A 17648-nucleotide genomic window follows, 5' to 3' on the forward strand; every position below is an offset into this window, starting at 1 on the left:
TGTCATAAACTATCAAGAATATAAATACCATATGTTTCATATAATGTATTTCCTAGAATATCATCTCTACTTCTTGAAATTAAACCAGCTTATATCTTACAACTTCCTACAATTTTCACAGCTCTACCTCCAAGTTTGAATTTCTTGTCTATTATTGGAGATTATAGTGAAGGTGGAATATTGACAGCTTCATATGGATATGTTGGAGGTCACGAAGGGAAAAGTATATATAATTGGTATCTTCATGAGGTATGCAATCCTGTCATAGTTACAACATGCTGAGCTTCATTTAACAAAATAGATTGCTAACCTAAAAACTCACAGCATTCTTCATTGAATCAAGTGATAATATTAGACAACTTGTATTTTTGTTTTGATAGAAAAAAATGCTATCGTGAATAAGAAGATTATAAGTAAAATTCTATTGTTATGTTAACAACTTCCCAGGACTGTTTAGTGTATCTTGCTTTGCAAGCCCCCATTTCTATAAGGTAGTGTGATAGGAATTAGATTGGGGATTAGGGATTATATCACAATAGATAAGGATTATTCAGTAAAGGTATACCCAAGACACAGCGGGAACATAAAAGATAGATAAAGATTTTCTTACTAGACCTCTAAGAAACCTGTTCTTAGCAACCTAGGTCACTGGAAGAGGCTCCCTACTAGACCTTCAAAGAACCTATCCTTGACAACCTAGATCAGAGGGATGAAAATTGAATCACTCAATCTTTTCCATGCAAGAAGCGAAGCAAATTACTCACCTCACTTAATCACACTAAAAAAACGTGCATAAAGCACTAAGGAAATTTTATTCATCAAAGTTATGTAAATTGTCTCACCTCACCAAAAGTGTTTAAATAGACTCCTAACAAACTAGCTAAAAAGATAAGATAAGATAACTAATTTAAATCAGATTTGATCTTATTGGATTAGATCAGATTTGATTTAAAATTTAAAATCCTAAAGATATGATAACTAATTCAAATCAGATTTGATTGTCACAAAAAAAATCAGATTTGATTTAAATTAAAATCCCTAAAAATACTACTAAACAAATCAAAAGTAAATCAAATCTTCCAACAAACTCTAACAACAAAATAAACTTAAAATGAAGTCCTAAAAATTCGAAAATAAATAATAAAATATGCCTCGCATTGAATTTGAAAAGCTTTATTGGGCTTCTTGTTGTCTTGCCTTACCTCTCATAGTGTTTGTTTCCAAAGATTGGAACTGAGACTGGAGGATTGGGACTCAATATTATGTTTGATGCCCAGAGACGAACTAAAATTTCAGTCTCGGGATACAAAATTTCAGTCGTTTGATTTCTCTATAACTCACACTCAACAGAATAACAGAACACCTTTTCATCGCTCTCTCTGAGCGAGAACAGTCTATCTATATCTATACCTTTGTTCTCAATATAAAATATCTTTTGGAATGAGCAGGTTGATGGTGATGTGGGTTCGTCGATACCAGGTGTTACAGGTTTGCAGTATCGTATTACTAAAGAAGCAATTGGAAAATTCATTTCATTCCAGTGTACTCCAGTTCGTGATGATGGTGTTGTAGCTGACCTACGAATTTGCATGGGACAGGAGCGTATTCGCCCTGGTAACATGTTTATGGATCTATATGGGAGAATAAATTAAGAAGTTGGTTTATTTTTGTGAAATTTAGACATCTTTTAGTAATGACATAGAACTATTGAGTTTATTAAGCAAGCATTTGATTTCTATTTCATATAATTTTCATAAAAGCAATTATACAAAAAAGTGCTTGTAATAAAGTAAATTAATTGGTTATAGTTTAGATATCTGTATAATTGATATTTATGAAATAGATTGTTAGACGTATTTTAATTTTGATATTTTACTTGAAAATGAGGTTTTTAGATAATCTATTTTTGTTTTTATTGCATGAACTGTAGTTTTTGTATGGGGAATTTCTATAAATGGTATGGAATGATTGTTTATACTACTTAATATTTGATTCTTTCGGTCAATTTTGTAAAACAACAAATCGCTGGAAATTGCAAAACAACAAAACCACAAACTAAGTCATGAAATTTGAAACCTATGGTTAGCTTTGGTTTCTGGAAACAAGATTATTGCCAAACTGTTAACAGAGGCTTTGGAAATTACCTCAAAACCCTTAATCAAACACCAGGTTTCCAATATTATTATCATTGCTTTTAACCCAACCAAAAGATCTCTTCTACAATGTCTGTATTGTGTTTAAATTTCATTCAAAATGAGATGAAGGTTTTATTGTGGGGAAATTATACATGACTAAATATTCTGCTGAACCGACCAACAATAGCGAAGTGTTGGTGCTTTTTTCACCAACATCATTGTAAGTGTTTAACAATGTTATGCTTGACTTACATTGTTTATTTTGCTTTCTGCTGTGTCTGGAGATTGATTTGCTTGCTCTATATTTTGATTCTTATAGTGAGGTTGTTTGTTGTTGATCAGGAAGCCCAAGACTACTTTCTTTACGCATAATTGGAAATGCTGTCGAAGGAACAATGCTAAACGTTGAAAAGAAGTATTGGGGTGGTGAAGAGGGTGATTCAACATACCGCTGGTTTAGGGTACTTTTTTCAAATATTTTAGTTTGAAGTGTTCAATCATATTTGAAACTTTTGGAAAACCAAAATCTTACATCCTATATTGCAAATTTATCAGGTTTCTTCAAAATATATTTCTTCCTATATATTACATTCAAATACTTTTATTAATACGGAAATTAGTGAACTTGCTGCTGCTGCTGGTTTCTGGTAAAATTGTGGATCTTTGGTCATTTTTCTTTCATTTTGTGTTGTTTGGATCCCTAACGGTTTGCTTTTGATTTTGGTTGTTGGATCATGTCACGAACCATCACTAGCTTTCAGTACAAGATAAGGTGGGCATGTTTACATGTGCGTTGACCAAGCTTGCCACGAGGGCTCACATAAGTTGGCCTGTTCCAATACAGATATCTGAGCAGTACCCACTAGCAGTGATGGCACTTTGCACAAACAGTGCTGGAGCCAACATTGGTTCCATATCACGGGCTTTGTTAAGAGAGATTAAATATAGAGCCTTGGAGTGGGACTTTTGGATGAAGAAGCAAGAGGAATTGGTTTTTAAAATTTGGGATTCAAGAAGAACTGTTTTGTAAATATCTAGTTATAAGTTCACATATTTGAGGATAAGATCGATGTCTTTTTTGTTTAGGGAGGGGGAGCAGTGATAGGGTATCTTTTTTTAGGATTTAGTTAATTACTTAGTTACAAAATGTTAGTTACCGATTAGGTATAATAAGAAAGAATAAAGTGGAAAGAAATAAATACTTTCATTTGCAGTCTTTTGGAGAGTCACAAGCTCTTAAATTCCTCAGAGAGATAGTATACACATTGTAACCATTAGGTTTCTTGACGTAACAGATGGTGAAGGTTTCCTCATTCAAGAAACATTTTCCTTTAAATTCTTCCTCTTGCTGCTAAAGGTCTAAACAGAGAGTTCTCCCTGAAGCACCAACATTGTAACAAAAAAGTGAATGCAAAGTATTTGCCAATATCATGGAAGTTGTAGTTTCCCTTACATATATAGTGTAGAAACCTTGAACATACGATTTAACATGAAAAATAGGTGAAGTTAACATATCTATTCTATTGTGAAAAAACAGGACCAAGATCTTAATGATCATATACTATAATGTTGCTGTATTTTGTTCAGTTAGACACTGTACTGACCAACATATTGATTTTGGTTCTATACAGACCAGCTCTGATGGCACACAAAGTGAAATAATGGGTGCCACCATGGAATCATATACACCCTCACTTGACGACATTGGCTTCTTTATTTCTGTTTCATGTGAGCCTGTTCGCTGCGATTGGGCACGCGGTCCCATGGTTGTTTCTGAACAAATTGGACCAATAATACCTGGTATCTAACACTAATTCTTTAGTGTGCTATCAATACATAGATGATTTTTTAAATTTCTTTTAAGGATGCAATTGCAGTTTTGTTTTATATTCTCTTGCAATTCAGGTATTCCAAAATGTCATTTTCTGGAATTCCTTGGATCATTTATGGAAGGGAAGTGCTTGAAATTTAATGCTGTTTATAGTGGAGGGTAAGGCTTTTGTGGTCCACTGTTTTGTTTATAGCTTCGTATGTCTATTTTCGAAGTTTTTTATCCTTGTTTATCCTGACATGAAATTTATTGTATGCTTTTTAGGGAGAGAGGAGAATGCACTAATGAGTGGTTTAGGGTGAAAGAGAATGGTCTACGTGAGAAAATTAGTTGCTGTGGTGAGTTTGTGTAGTTATTGTTCCTTGGGTAGGTAGTTGTTTTATATACTCACTATGGCAAAATAAATGATATTAATAATTAGCAGATTTTTTGAATTTGACACTTGAGGACATTGGTGTGTGCATTGAATTATTATACAACCCTGTGCGCAAAGATGGAATCAAAGGGAGCCCAAAGCGCATAGTGTCTGATGTAATTTCTCCTGGTAAGGTTGTCTTGAATTCGACAATGGATGGATTTTTGCTGGCCCTAGTTTTTTTAGTTGGAGCTAATATAAAACGGGAGATGCCAGTAACATTAATTGCTTTAACCTTGCTTTAAATAGTTGATAATATAGATTTAGTTCAGTTGATACATGGTTACAAGAATGATTTGTTCTTTGCAAAAAGTGAGCATTTCTGAACCCCTATTCCTATTAATGAATTAGTTGAGGGTTTAAATATATGTATGCATGGAGATATGTATACACTATTGATGCTTGCATAAAAATTCTGAACTGAATTTTCATCTTCACCCTCTTGGATGTTGCTTCTTGTCATTGTGCTCTGTTTCTATGTTATTCTTTCAAGTTCCATTATATGTGCCTTAGTGTCATTCGTTTTTTATCTTCTGTGCACAGCTGATCCTATGGGTATCGAACTCATAGTTCCCAACTGCTGTGAAGGCACAGAGCTTGTCCCGATTAAAAAGTATTTTGGTGGACATGAAGGAGCTGGGGAATACATTTGGTATCGGACAAAAAATAAGCTTGAAGGATCTGCCCTACTGGATATATCAAATGCTTCTGATGTCGTAATATGCGGGAGAGACCTGTGAGTACCAGGATATTCTGCTGTGTTATTCTCTATGAAGGTTTATATGTATTGAAAATTAGGATTGTGATTATTTTCCTTGTCATGGCAGAACATATACGCCATCACTTATAGATGTTGAATCTTACTTGGCCTTGTATTGGGTGCCTACTCGTGCTGACGGCAAATGTGGAGAGCCCTTGATTTCATTGTGCAGTTCTCCAGTTTCTCCAGGTATCTCTGCAGTACTTCGTTGAATGTTCTTTCTTAATTATGTTTGATTACATCATCTCTTCACATGGTTTGAAAATGCTTTTGATGTGGATTCTGTGCTGTTATCTAGAAAGCTTACTCTATATAGTATCATTTGGGCCTATGATGAGTGTGATTATGCTTTTATTTGTTTCTTTAGCCTTTTTTGCTTTATTAACCTCTGACATGTATTGTGTTTGCAATTTTTCTTGTCTTATTCTCATGATAATTTGCAGCTCCTCCCATAGTTTCTAATGTCCGGCTGATAGAGTTGTCTTCGGGAATTTATTCTGGGGATGGTGTATATTTCGGTGGATATGAAGGAGAAAGCCTCTTTAGCTGGTATAGAGAAAATAATGAAGGAACCATCGAACTAATTGAAGGGGCAAATTCTAAAACTTACAAAGTTACTGATTCAGATTACAATTGTCGTATATTGTTTGGGTAATTACTCTATATTACTATCATGCTTTTCATGTTTTACCATAATGATAGTGTGTGATGTCATGATAGATGTAAGTTTCTTTGATGTTCAGCTTGAAATTGTGAAAGAGATAAGTGAATCATAGTTGCTTAAAATGTGGAGAATTAGAGTTAAGACCAGTTTAATGTACTCAGTCGTGAGTGTTGTTACATGATCTGGATAAACGTTTTTGAAGTTTTTTTTTAAATTTTAATTGACAACATTTATTAGTTAATACGGTTTAATTTATGTTTCTTTAGCATTTGCAAGAACTGATTTAGATGGTGTTCCGGACGATGCATTGATGCTTGTTGAGGCTGAGCATTCGTGAATAGGAGTCCATTTTAACTTTAGTGTCTAGAGGAAGTTGGGCCTTGTTGAATGTAATTTCTTTTTTAATCTTTTTATTCTTTTCGGACATTGTAAATTCAATAGGGAATATATTTTGACAAAGGATGTAACATGGTGCTTTTCTGATCCAAAACACGTTCTATAATGAAAGCTCAGACAAGAAATAGTTATATACTGTCAAACATGACAGCTGGGGCATAGTTGTGTTGTATATGCAATCTAACAGTTTATTGCACTAGTCGTTTGTTAGCTATATTGTTTAAAGTTAACTGTATAACTAATTAATCTTCAATTTATGCTCTGTCCATCTTAGGATTATCATTGCATGTCTTTATTATTAGTTTTCAATATCCTCAAATATCCGTAGATGTATTAATTTAATTGAATTTTGGCAGCAATCTTAATTGTTCTTTCCTGATTTTCATGTTTCCTTATGTAATTAAGTTTAATAGTCTTATTCTATTTGTGATCTTGGGCTTGGACTCATAATACAATAGTACTTATTCTATGCAATTGCCCATCTCTCCCAGAAGTTTAAAATCTTTGGGAAGGTGTAGGTATTGTAATATTGTTTTTGTATCATGCTTTCTCATGCAATGACAATGCAGTGAGCCCTACCTTGTAGTTTAACCTTTTATTTGAACATTAGGGTTGGCAAGGATTGAACTCTAAGACACTTGGTTTTGGGTCTCTAATTTGATAGCATGAACCATATTGATATGCATTGCTGTTTAAGCTAGTTATTTTTCTCAACATGCACATTGGATCTTTGTCTGTCAACCTAATTATCAAGACCAGTGGAACATGCCTATTAATACACTTTTTTTGGTTATTTATTTTATTTAAAGAAATAATGTCTGAAAATAGTAACTAACATGGGATTGGTCAAGATAGTAGGTATGTCAGTCCCATTAACAGTGATCCTAGGTTCAATTCCTAAACATGGAAAAATTATTTATGTTATTTCCTTTAAGGGAGGAATAATTAATTTATGAAAAAGGATATTTTACAGGAAAACAAATAAAGGAGAATCCCCATTATATATGCAATACATAATGGATAATAGATATATGTGCTGATTAAGTTAGTATTGTGTCACATCATTATACACCAAATCTAGATAATGTCATATTATTCAGACCATTATTTGCCTTCTACTAATTAAACCTAGAATTTCTATGAGATAACATATTATGTTGATAATTGATATTTATTCCCATTATTATTGGTTATTCAGATACACGCCAGTTCGCTCTGATTTGGTTGTGGGAGAACTCAGGTTATCGGACCCAACTGACATTGTACTCCCAGGTAGTTATTTGGTGTTGAAGCATGTGCTTTACTAATGGTAAAAGAACTTTGTTCGTCCAGATCTCAACGTTACCAATCTTGGAAATTAAATGTGGTTTCTTTATTGTCTTTTAGAGTTGCCATATGTGGAGATGCTTGCTCTCACTGGAAAGGCAGTTGAAGGTGATGTACTTACAGCAGTGGAAGTGATTCCAAACAGTGAGGCTCAGCAACATGTTTGGAACAAGTACAAAAAAGAGATAAGATACCAATGGTATGTTGCTATAATCCAAATTGGCAATATGCTAATATTTTTCATTCAGTATATGTACGATTGTATATTTTGCCAGTTTGAAATTTAAATTCCATAGTTCTTTTTTCTACATTTTTTTCATCTAGGATTTATTTGAGTCTATTTGTGGCTTTCATCTAGTACGGAATTGAATATGAATATAAGCTTTTGGAAAAGCTAGAATTAGCTTTGGTTTATATAATTTTTAATAAATTACTAAAATTCCACTCTGTTGAGTTTCTAATAGAGTTTCAGAGAAGCGAAAGTAGAGAGAGAAGAGAGAGAAGCCGAGAATTGTAGAAATGAGAATCTGTTTCATATCAGAGTGATGAACCAGTATTTATACATAGATGAGGAGAGTGTTCAGCATACTTGATCATAGGGGCAGGAAGGTCTTCACAATCTTAAGCTTGTTAGGGAGGAACCTATCCTAGCCGGCAACTCCTATAACTGCGGTAACAGCTTCTAGATTCTTCTAACTCCTTTACTCAGATCATTCTATTAGTTTCAAATTGCCTATCTGAAAGCTTTCAGCTTGTTTGACTGGAGTAGTGACATAAGCTTCTATTTAACAACCTCTACTTTGTTGGCTAGTTCTTATAATTGTTTATGCAAACAAAACCTAATTGTGCAGTTGCAAGTCACCACTATCAAATACAGGATAGTCTTTCATACTGTCATAAAATTATGAGTCAATCTCGATCATATTCTTATACTGTTAGAATTTATTGGTTCTAATTGAAAGTTTGAAACTCAGAAGCTAGCTCATGAGATGAGGAATATGTAAATGTGTATTAAGGAAAGGCTAAGTTCTCTCCACAATGCCTATTCCCAGGATATCCTTTTCGCTTCTCATGTCTTGTAAACCTAGCCTTTCCTCTTCCTCTTCTATATCGTCTATCGTTCTTTTATAATTCTCCTATTCGGTCATTTTAGATTACCTAGGGTTCCTCTTCCTCTGGTGACTTCCATTTTTTTTTTTGTGACCTTAATGATAGGGAATCCTCTGAACTTTTGATTCTGTTATATCTCCTTGATGGCTTTTCTTTGTCTTCTAACCTTGACAAAAGGATATGGTCTCTTGACTACTCCGGTAGTTTTAGTTGTAAATCGTTCTTCCGATTTCTTACTTATTCCTGCAACACAACTTCCATCTAGATAAAACAATTTGGAAGTAGAAGCTCGCTCTAAAGTCTAAAGTCAAATCTTTTGATTGGACGGCAGTGCTTAACAGAATTAGTACCAATGACTAATTGCCAGTTCGATATTCTCATAAGACTCTCCCTGATTTGTGCGTTGTGTCCAAGGCAAATTCAGAGTCAAACTCTCATCTGGTTTTGCATAGCCTGATGGCTGTTTTCTTATGGAACAATTTGTTGAGAATCTTTAATTAATGTTGGATGTGCCCCGCAACACTTGACCAATTTCTGTTGACTAGCTTTGTTGCATTTGGTAATAAAAAGTTGTGGCTCTGTGCTGTTTTCACCACTATTTGGACTATTCGGTTGGAGCATAATGCAGGCATCCTCAATGACAGGTTTTCTAACAAGCATGTTTTATGAGATTGAATTTGAAGCCTAGCATCTGTTTGGTGTAAAGCTCATGAGCTTTATAGGGGATGTTCCCTGTTAGACATGTTGAGAAGAGATTGGAAATCTATGTTTTATAGATAAATCTTTTGTTTTGCTTTTGTATAGTGGAACCTTTATTATCCTTTTCATCTTAAAGAAATTCCTTTTTTTTTTTATCAGAACAAAATATGCATTAAGATGAGTGAAAATCAAAGTTGTGTTTGTTGGGAGATCTTAGGAATGGAAAACACGAACACCCAAACCCCTTGAATTGAGTGTAATCCAAGTTCTTGTGGAAAAGAGTTTTAAATTGGGATTTTGTTGATTGTGAGTCGCAGTGGTCACTGCCTCATCGCAAAAGGCATGAGCTAGTAATGTGACTGCAGTTTCTGTTATGTGGCGATGTTTTTGCTCAACAAGATCATTCTTGCGATGAGTGTGAGGGAAAATAAGTCTATGAGAGTGCCCTTTTACTGTGAAATTTGGGAAAGTTCTAAAATCCCCAGCCCAATCCATTGGATTTCTTTTATTTTGGTGCCATGCTGCAGTTCATCAGATACTTTTGAATTGCAAAATGGCTTGAACTGTCTGATTTTTGTATTAGGAAGTACAGTAGTACACTCAAGTGAATCTAGAGAATGCACTACGAATGCTATGTAGTATCTCTATCCATTGTTGGATAGAAAAGTCTGGACCGCAAATATAGTAAATATTAACATTTAATTCTAATGGATGTTCACAAGTAATAGTAGAGGGAGAAGAAGGCAATCATCGTTGCTAAGACATGATGCTTAATTTTCTCAAACTGTTTTCCTAATATATGAAAATTTTCAATTCTTTAATACATCGAGAAATACATTTTTGTAAAGCATGTCCCAGCCTATAGTGCCATGTGCTAAAAGTGTTATCTAGCAAAGATAAATGGCTCTAACATGTGAAGCCTTTGCATTATTGTCATTAGTCCTAAAATTCTGGAAACTATGGAGTAGATGTAGCAATTTGAAGTCGAGAAGCCAGTACGGACCATCTCTCCCAGCTACTCCATGAAGTAATAATGCCCTTGTTCCCAATGATTTAACCTAATAATCATGAGAAATTTAATTTTGCTATCTCAAATGAGATCTAGTCATTTTAGGGACATGTAAAATATTTTTCAATTGTAAAGGGTGTGAGGCAGAGTGAATGTTTGAGGTTCATGACGTGTATTTCATGAATATGCCGCAGGTTTTGTTCATCAGAAGTGGGAGACTATGATCCATTACCCAATCAATGTTCTTGCTCATATAAGGTGCGACTAGAGGACATTGGTCGTCGGTTGAAATGTGAATGTGTCGTAACTGATGTATTTGGAAGAACAGGTGATGTGGTGTACATTGAGACCACCCCTGTATTACCAGGTAATTATTTTGATTCAATATACATTCTATACAAGTTTTCCGTTTTCAGTTTACACCCCTAAAAGGCAACAAAAACACCTTTTCAGCCCATTTAGTTCGGTCTTGCTTGTGCATGAGATGCCTTAAATGATAAAAATATCCGTTATTTAATGGGAAATAAAATTCAGGAGAGGAATAATAAAGTGGATAGGAAAAATTAATGTTATTTGGACTCCCTATAAGCTCATTAAAGTAAATGGATACATCCTTGTGTAGCAGTGTTTCTTTTGCTAAGAAATGAAGGAGAAAAAATAGTGTTTTATTGCTTTTATGTTTCTTTTTATGATTGTTTCTCATGGACTTCTACTGTGCTTTCTGACTTCATAAGTATTATATGTGATTTCATAGGGATTCCTAGAATCCAAAAGTTGGAGATTGAGGGAAGGGGATTTCATACCAATCTCTATGCTGTTCGAGGCATTTATAATGGTGGGAAGGAAGGAAAAAGTAGAATTCAGTGGCTTAGATCAATGGTTGGAAGTCCTGATCTAATCTCCATACCTGGTATAAATCTACAAGCTTACCCAAAACTGATATTTCTTTTGTTTCAATGGTTTGAGAGGTATTGTGATTGATTTACATCTTCCATAGAGACTAAATTTCATACTTTGAAATCTTTTCTTCTGATGATTCCAGGTGAAACAAGCAGAATGTATGAAGCTAACGTTGATGATGTTGGCTACAGGTTGGTGGCTATTTATACTCCTGTAAGAGAGGATGGAGTAGAGGGACAATCAATTTCTGTATCCACCGAGCCAATCGCAGTTGGTAAGTTGACATTGTTTATCTAATTACTGATGGCTTACTGTAAGTAAATTATCTCTCATATACATATATGGTCACTATGATTTGAACTGATTTGTTAGTTGTCAATCCCAGAGTGTGAATGCAATCAGCTAGATTATTTCCTTTGCTTTTTATGTTATCGAATATTTCAAATGTGCTCATCAAATTTTGCAAAAGCTTTAAATGCCTAGACCCCATCAAACCCCTATTTTTTCTTTGCACGAGTATTAACCTCTCTTGTGAAAACCAACTTTTTCCCAACATATCTTGCATGAGTATTTGATTCCTCTGGAATCCCATTCTTAGGAAGTATGATTGTGATGCATGAGTCCACTTCTGATTGAATATGTCCCAGATGCAACCTCAGGTTTAATTCATGTATTGACATTCTTATTAATATCTAGTTGCTGGATATAACAGCTGGTATATGGAAACCTGTTTCGTGGATGATGATCTTTGCAAACAATTGCTGTATTATCTTGTATATTATTAGCAAACCCAACTGATGGTTTTTTTGTGCATACCTTTCAATCTGATATTTTATCTACCGCCTTTTGCACTTTCTGTTTTGTTTATGGAGAACTATGTTCCTAATTCTTTTTGGTTAAATTGTTCTCTGGGACTGATTATCCTTGCACTCGCAGAGCCTGATGTTATTAGAGAAGTGAAGCAGAACCTTGATCTTGGCTCAGTCAAGTTTGAGGTGGGCTATATATCTATGTTTGGTTTTATTGGCATAAAAATATTCTGAAAACGTAGTATTGAAGAAAAAATATGAAACTGACTTGGGAAGGCCATTTCAAAATTCGAAGTTTTAATTATGATGCTGTTACAGTTCTTGAAGGAAGCTTGATAATTTGTAATTTTTGTGGGTAAAAACTTTATTGTCCAAGTATACATAAATTTTAGCGAATTTAATTTTGATGCACTGTCTAAAGCAGTTTTACACGTGCATCCAATTAAAAATTGTCGTATCAGCAAAAATAACTACTTTCTATATTGACTATGTGAAAGGTTATCCAAAAGAATGGATGTGAATGGACGATTGCGTAAAATGTTTTACACTATCCTTACATCAAAACTAAACTCAAACTTTAGCAACTCTCTGTCGGATAGAATGATTTAATTTTTTCTCTTTTGCTTCCTTCCGTGTTTAATTGAATAAGTGTTCTTATATTATTCTTCCCTCCTGTGGTTATTTAGTTTCTGTCCTTATGCTCATTACTTGATATCTTTGACAGGTGTTGTGTGACAAGGATCAGAATTCGAAAAAGGTAGGTTGATTCTGGTGTTTTTGTTTTAAATCATAGGTATTATATTGATTTTTATCTCTGATAAAGCTACATTGGGACAATACTTAATTCTGGTGTCATTTTCAGATATCAACAGTAGGCACTTACGAGAGGCGAATCCTTGAAGTAAACAAGAAAAGAGTCAAGGTGGTAAAGCCTGCCACAAAAACGTCTTTTCCAACTACCGAAATCCGTGGGAGTTACGCCCCTCCTTTTCATGTAAGTTTGGGTAACTATAGAAATTCATTTTCCTTGAAGAACCATCACTGCCTGATTATTGTTATCTTTCGTTTCTTGTGTTGATCAAATGAATCAGGTGGAGCTTTTCAGGAATGATCAACACCGCCTAAAGATAGTAGTTGACAGTGAGAACGAAGCAGACTTGATGGTGCACTCTAGACACATTCGGGATGTCATTGTTCTTGTTGTTCGAGGATTTGCTCAGCGATTCAATAGTACTTCCCTCAATTCTCTTCTCAAGATAGAGACATAAAATTCTTTCTTGCACATTGTATAGTCAAATTTATTTCATGTTTTGCAAATCATGGGTCCGAGCATTATGTTGAAATAACCGTTATTGAAGCAATAACCATTGGATTGCATGCAATTGTGTATTGTATTTAAGGATTTCACATTCAGATTCGTAAATACACGTTGAGCGTTCAAGAAAAGAGCAGAGTTTAAAACAATTGTGGCTTTGCAAATCCAGGGTTCTTATACGTCTAGCTAAGAAATTCACTGCGAATACTTATTTTCCAGTTCCCCCTCCCCCTTCCCTCCTTAATTATAGATTTCATCTACACGCAAATACATACTCTATTATTTGGTTGGTGACCGTATACCATGCTCCCTACTTTTACCACTATCGAGTATCGTCACCACATCCTTCAACGGATCAACCGGATTTGGATTCTCTAAAGTTTGAATTTTATTTTAGAAAGTAAGTATGATCTCTCACTATTTATTTTATAGATAAAACCAAGAATAAATATGAGAGAGAAATCATTTAAAGGTAGAAGATTACACTTTACCCTTTAAAGTACAAATTTAAAATTTAGAGAATTTGAATTCCCACTATTAATAGCCAGTGACAGATCTAAAAAATATTATTAGTGGGGGCAAAATATATAATATATATAGTATAATAATAATTTATATAATTATACTATAGTATTATAAAATATGATTACTTTTCAAATTATTTAATTAACAAATTAAAATAATAAAATAATAATTTTAAATAATAAATAATTTAAAATTTCATTCTTCTGGATTTCATATTTTAAAAAAATTGAATAATCTTTTCATTGTTAATACAATCGAATGTCTCTCTTTCTATGTATGTCACTAAACAATCATTTAAAAATTCATCTCCCATACAGTTGCGAAGCCGACTCTTTATGATGTTCATAACAGAAAAAGTTCTTTCAACTGATGCAGTTGCTACAGGCAAAACTAAAACTAACTTTAAAAGAAAAAACACTAATGGATAAACAATATTTTTTCGAGCCTCAACCAATTTTTGAGAAAGAGCACCAATCGCATTTAAGTTTGAGAATTAATCATCAGAACGCACATATAGTATGGAGTTCTCAAGTTAACTATCAAGTGCCAAAAGTTGAGTAGAAGAAAATTCTAATGGATAGAATTGAGCTAACTGGATTAACTTCTCCTTATCAAACCCAAGAAATGAGTGTCTTGGATTCAGACAAGCTATACAAAGAAGTAATTCAATATTCACTTCTGTAAAACGATTGTTGAGTTTATGGATGTACATGGCCCGGTCCGACCTGAAGACCCGGTCCGGCCCCAAACATTTTAGGGGCAAATTTAGTGTGATTTCATCGGGTCTAGGGTCGGGTAAGGGTCTCAAAAATAGGCCTAGTCATTATTTCGGGTCGGGTCCGGGCCATAGCTCGGGTCACCCGAACTCGGCCCGGTGGCCCAGTCATCATAGACAATTAACATTGTGTTATTAGTGATGGATGATGGCTATTCTTATGTGGAATTTAAATATTGTAAACCTTAATATTTTGTGTTATTAGTCATTATAAGATTATAAGTTAATGTTTTATGTTTAAAATGCATAAGACTTTAGACTAACGCATAATATTGTGTTATTTGCATTGATTTAAATATTTGGTGTTATTAGACAATATTAGTATTGATTATGGTTATGTTTTAATTTTAGAAAATAGTTGGTTCTTATTATATTTTTTTAAGTGAATTTTACTATGTGAATTGTGAAATAATGGCTGGAGATTAGGTGATTTTTACATGCTAAAGACCTGATTTTCACCCGATTTTTACCCGATTTTCACCCGGCCCAAAGGTGCGTAAGTTTCATCGGGTTAGGGTCTAAAAATTAGACCTGGTTTATATTCCGGGTCGGGTCTGGATTAAGGCAAACTCGTTGTAGCCCGACCCATGTACACCCCAGTTGAGTTCTTGAAGTTGTTTATCAACTACTTGATAGAATATTTCAACTTGAAAATGATGTAAATTTGAGATCTTTTGAGCTTTGCGTCTTGATCTTCCTTGTGACACAAATATATCATCTATTTTTGGAACAGTAATATTATATTTGTCACAATAATGAGACTTCGTCAAGTAAAAGAGACCAACCATCATCTCTTATAATTTGCAACCGTTGCTTAGACACTTTAACCAATGCCATAGCATTTACAAATTCCCACTATTAATAGACTTTTCATCATCTTTATCTCCCCCGCCGCCTCCCCCCAAGTATAACCACGGTAACCTCCTTAGTAGCACAGCACCTTTCTTGAGTTGTGGCTTCATGTTAGAATTTCATATTTATTAGCGTTGTTTAAATTATGATAATATAATCCTGATGAATTGTGAAAACATACATATTCATAAGCAAGTAATTATTACCTTGAGTTCTTTATAAATTGGAATGATCTTCCATGACCCTACGTAAGTCATCTTCGTTCGGTAAGTAGATGAAGATCATCACTGTTACCATATGTGTAGAAACAAGAAAGCAAATACAAGAGAACAAATACGAAGTGAGAACCAGATAGAGTTTTCAGCAGGTTTGGTAAAATTACATGGTAAACCTACTAGTTCTAATTTGTATCATTTGACTTTCTAAACTAAAATACTTACGTGTATACCTTCTAGTAATTCCTTAAATATATACATATAAACTTAATTGGGGTTACATAACACACAAGGATCTAATCACTCCTTAGGCAATCAACAAACCCAAGTACGAGTAATACATATGGTGTATGCCTTCCTAAAAGTTGGCTATGAGCCATGACCCAACAAAAAAAATAAGGTTACTCTGAGCTGTTGTGTCGGATTTCAACTATATGATATTGGTAGCCATCTTGAATAAAGGTTATATGTCCAGTAAGCTTATAAAAATAGAAAAGCTTTGAGGAGGTAAGAACAGGCTTTTCTTCATAAGATGTTCACAAAGTTATAATTGTTCTCTATTAATTTTTGTGCCTTTTGCAAGTATTGATACTATGTATTCTTTGTTACCGAAGTATATTATCTATCAAAGAGGATGCAAGTTCAACTTCATTCAGGATGAGTTATACTTCAAAGAGCTTACTAATACAAGAACATTTTGGCATAAACCATGAGGCAGGAAATTATTCTTTTGGCATTGTTAACTTCTTTTTTTTGCCATAGATTTTTTTTAGTGAATCAAAGGGGGTTATAGACCCCAAAAACAGAGCAAGAACAAACAAAACAGAAAATCAGGACCATCTCAATCTGAGGGATTCGAACAAATCAAAAGACAAGGTAGGCATGAAATCAGAGAGGGAGGAAATAAAATATGCAATCCAAGGAGATCTTGTCCTTTCTTTACTAGATGGTCTGTTGTAGAAATGGCTTCTCTGAGAGCGCACACTTCTTTACAAAATTTTGTAACTGATCCGTCACTTTATAGTTTGGTTTTTATTGTGGATTATGAGCCATAACTCGATTTTATTTTCCTTCATTCTAAATTTGTAACAAGCGATCTTAATAATCATTATTCTGAGTTAATGACTAATGGTCATAACATCAACTCTATCCATCAACTTTATGTCTATATGAAGACACATATTTTCTTATCTCAAAGGGGGACTGACATGATAAGTTTTATTTCATGTCTAACATTTTATATTTATAGAATTATTATATACCTCTTAAATATTTATTGACTTGAGCATTAGAGTGTTTGGTACTCAACCTCCGTGTTCTTCTTGCCGTATACATTATTTGGAGATGAAGAGACAAGTTCGATTTTCTCTAAGGCGAAATATGAAAGAGCCTAGCAGCGGAAACGACACAAATGTCCAACACAAGAACAATATGGAAGCACTCACAACACAATATGGCAGCAACTATAACATGCAAATATAGCAAGTAAAGCAATAATAAGAACACACCGAGATTTTAACGTGGAAAACCCCCTCAAGGTGAGAGGTAAAAACCACGAGTCGTCCAGACCAATGAAATAGTTCCACTATAATCAAATGAGGTACAAGAGAGTCTCAAACAAAGCACAAAAATGTGCATATAACCAGCCAAAACATCAAAGCACCAAAGCTCACAAATGAAAAGCAAGAAGATGAAATATACCCAAAAACAGAGCTGCTGTCAAAGCCAATTTCTTCCTCTATAGACCTCCAATTAAAATCTCCACCGTCCAGAATGAAGAACAAGATATGAAGAATCTACAGTTCAAATTTCACGTCGATCCAACGGTGAAAGAATGAGAAAAATTGCTGCTCTGTGTAAAAATGGGAAACCTAATTTCTCTCTTGCGAAGCCAATTTCTCTCACTGCAAAT

At 34.2% G+C, this 17648-nt stretch overlaps 1 protein-coding gene across 4 annotated transcripts in view; it reads left to right on the forward strand.

Moving 5' to 3' along the window:
- Positions 1-13518, forward strand: part of LOC112738443 (187-kDa microtubule-associated protein AIR9) — a 32520-nt gene extending 19002 nt beyond the window's left edge. Inside the window, exons 18-37 of one of the 4 annotated variants that reach the window (XR_003169403.3) lie at positions 122-249; positions 1449-1614; positions 2478-2596; positions 3767-3935; positions 4041-4125; positions 4231-4304; positions 4391-4510; positions 4925-5117; positions 5209-5330; positions 5585-5792; positions 7400-7473; positions 7588-7726; positions 7992-8199; positions 10540-10712; positions 11100-11255; positions 11388-11519; positions 12182-12240; positions 12779-12811; positions 12917-13048; positions 13146-13518. Coding sequence is in view for 1 of the 4 variants with exons in the window: in XM_025788910.3 (XP_025644695.1) it covers positions 122-249; positions 1449-1614; positions 2478-2596; positions 3767-3935; positions 4041-4125; positions 4231-4304; positions 4391-4510; positions 4925-5117; positions 5209-5330; positions 5585-5792; positions 7400-7473; positions 7588-7726; positions 10540-10712; positions 11100-11255; positions 11388-11519; positions 12182-12240; positions 12779-12811; positions 12917-13048; positions 13146-13322 (2459 nt within the window). In the remaining 3 variants the exon portion in view is untranslated. The remainder of the gene's footprint in view (positions 1-121; positions 250-1448; positions 1615-2477; positions 2597-3766; positions 3936-4040; positions 4126-4230; positions 4305-4390; positions 4511-4924; positions 5118-5208; positions 5331-5584; positions 5793-7399; positions 7474-7587; positions 7727-7991; positions 8200-10539; positions 10713-11099; positions 11256-11387; positions 11520-12181; positions 12241-12778; positions 12812-12916; positions 13049-13145) is intronic. The other 3 variants (XR_011869775.1, XR_003813087.2, XM_025788910.3) reach the window with 3 other exon arrangements.
- The last annotated feature ends 4130 nt before the right edge of the window (positions 13519-17648 follow it).

This window comes from Arachis hypogaea, chromosome 13, assembly GCF_003086295.3.
Source record: "Arachis hypogaea cultivar Tifrunner chromosome 13, arahy.Tifrunner.gnm2.J5K5, whole genome shotgun sequence".
In the NCBI taxonomy this organism is placed as follows: domain Eukaryota; kingdom Viridiplantae; phylum Streptophyta; class Magnoliopsida; order Fabales; family Fabaceae; genus Arachis; species Arachis hypogaea.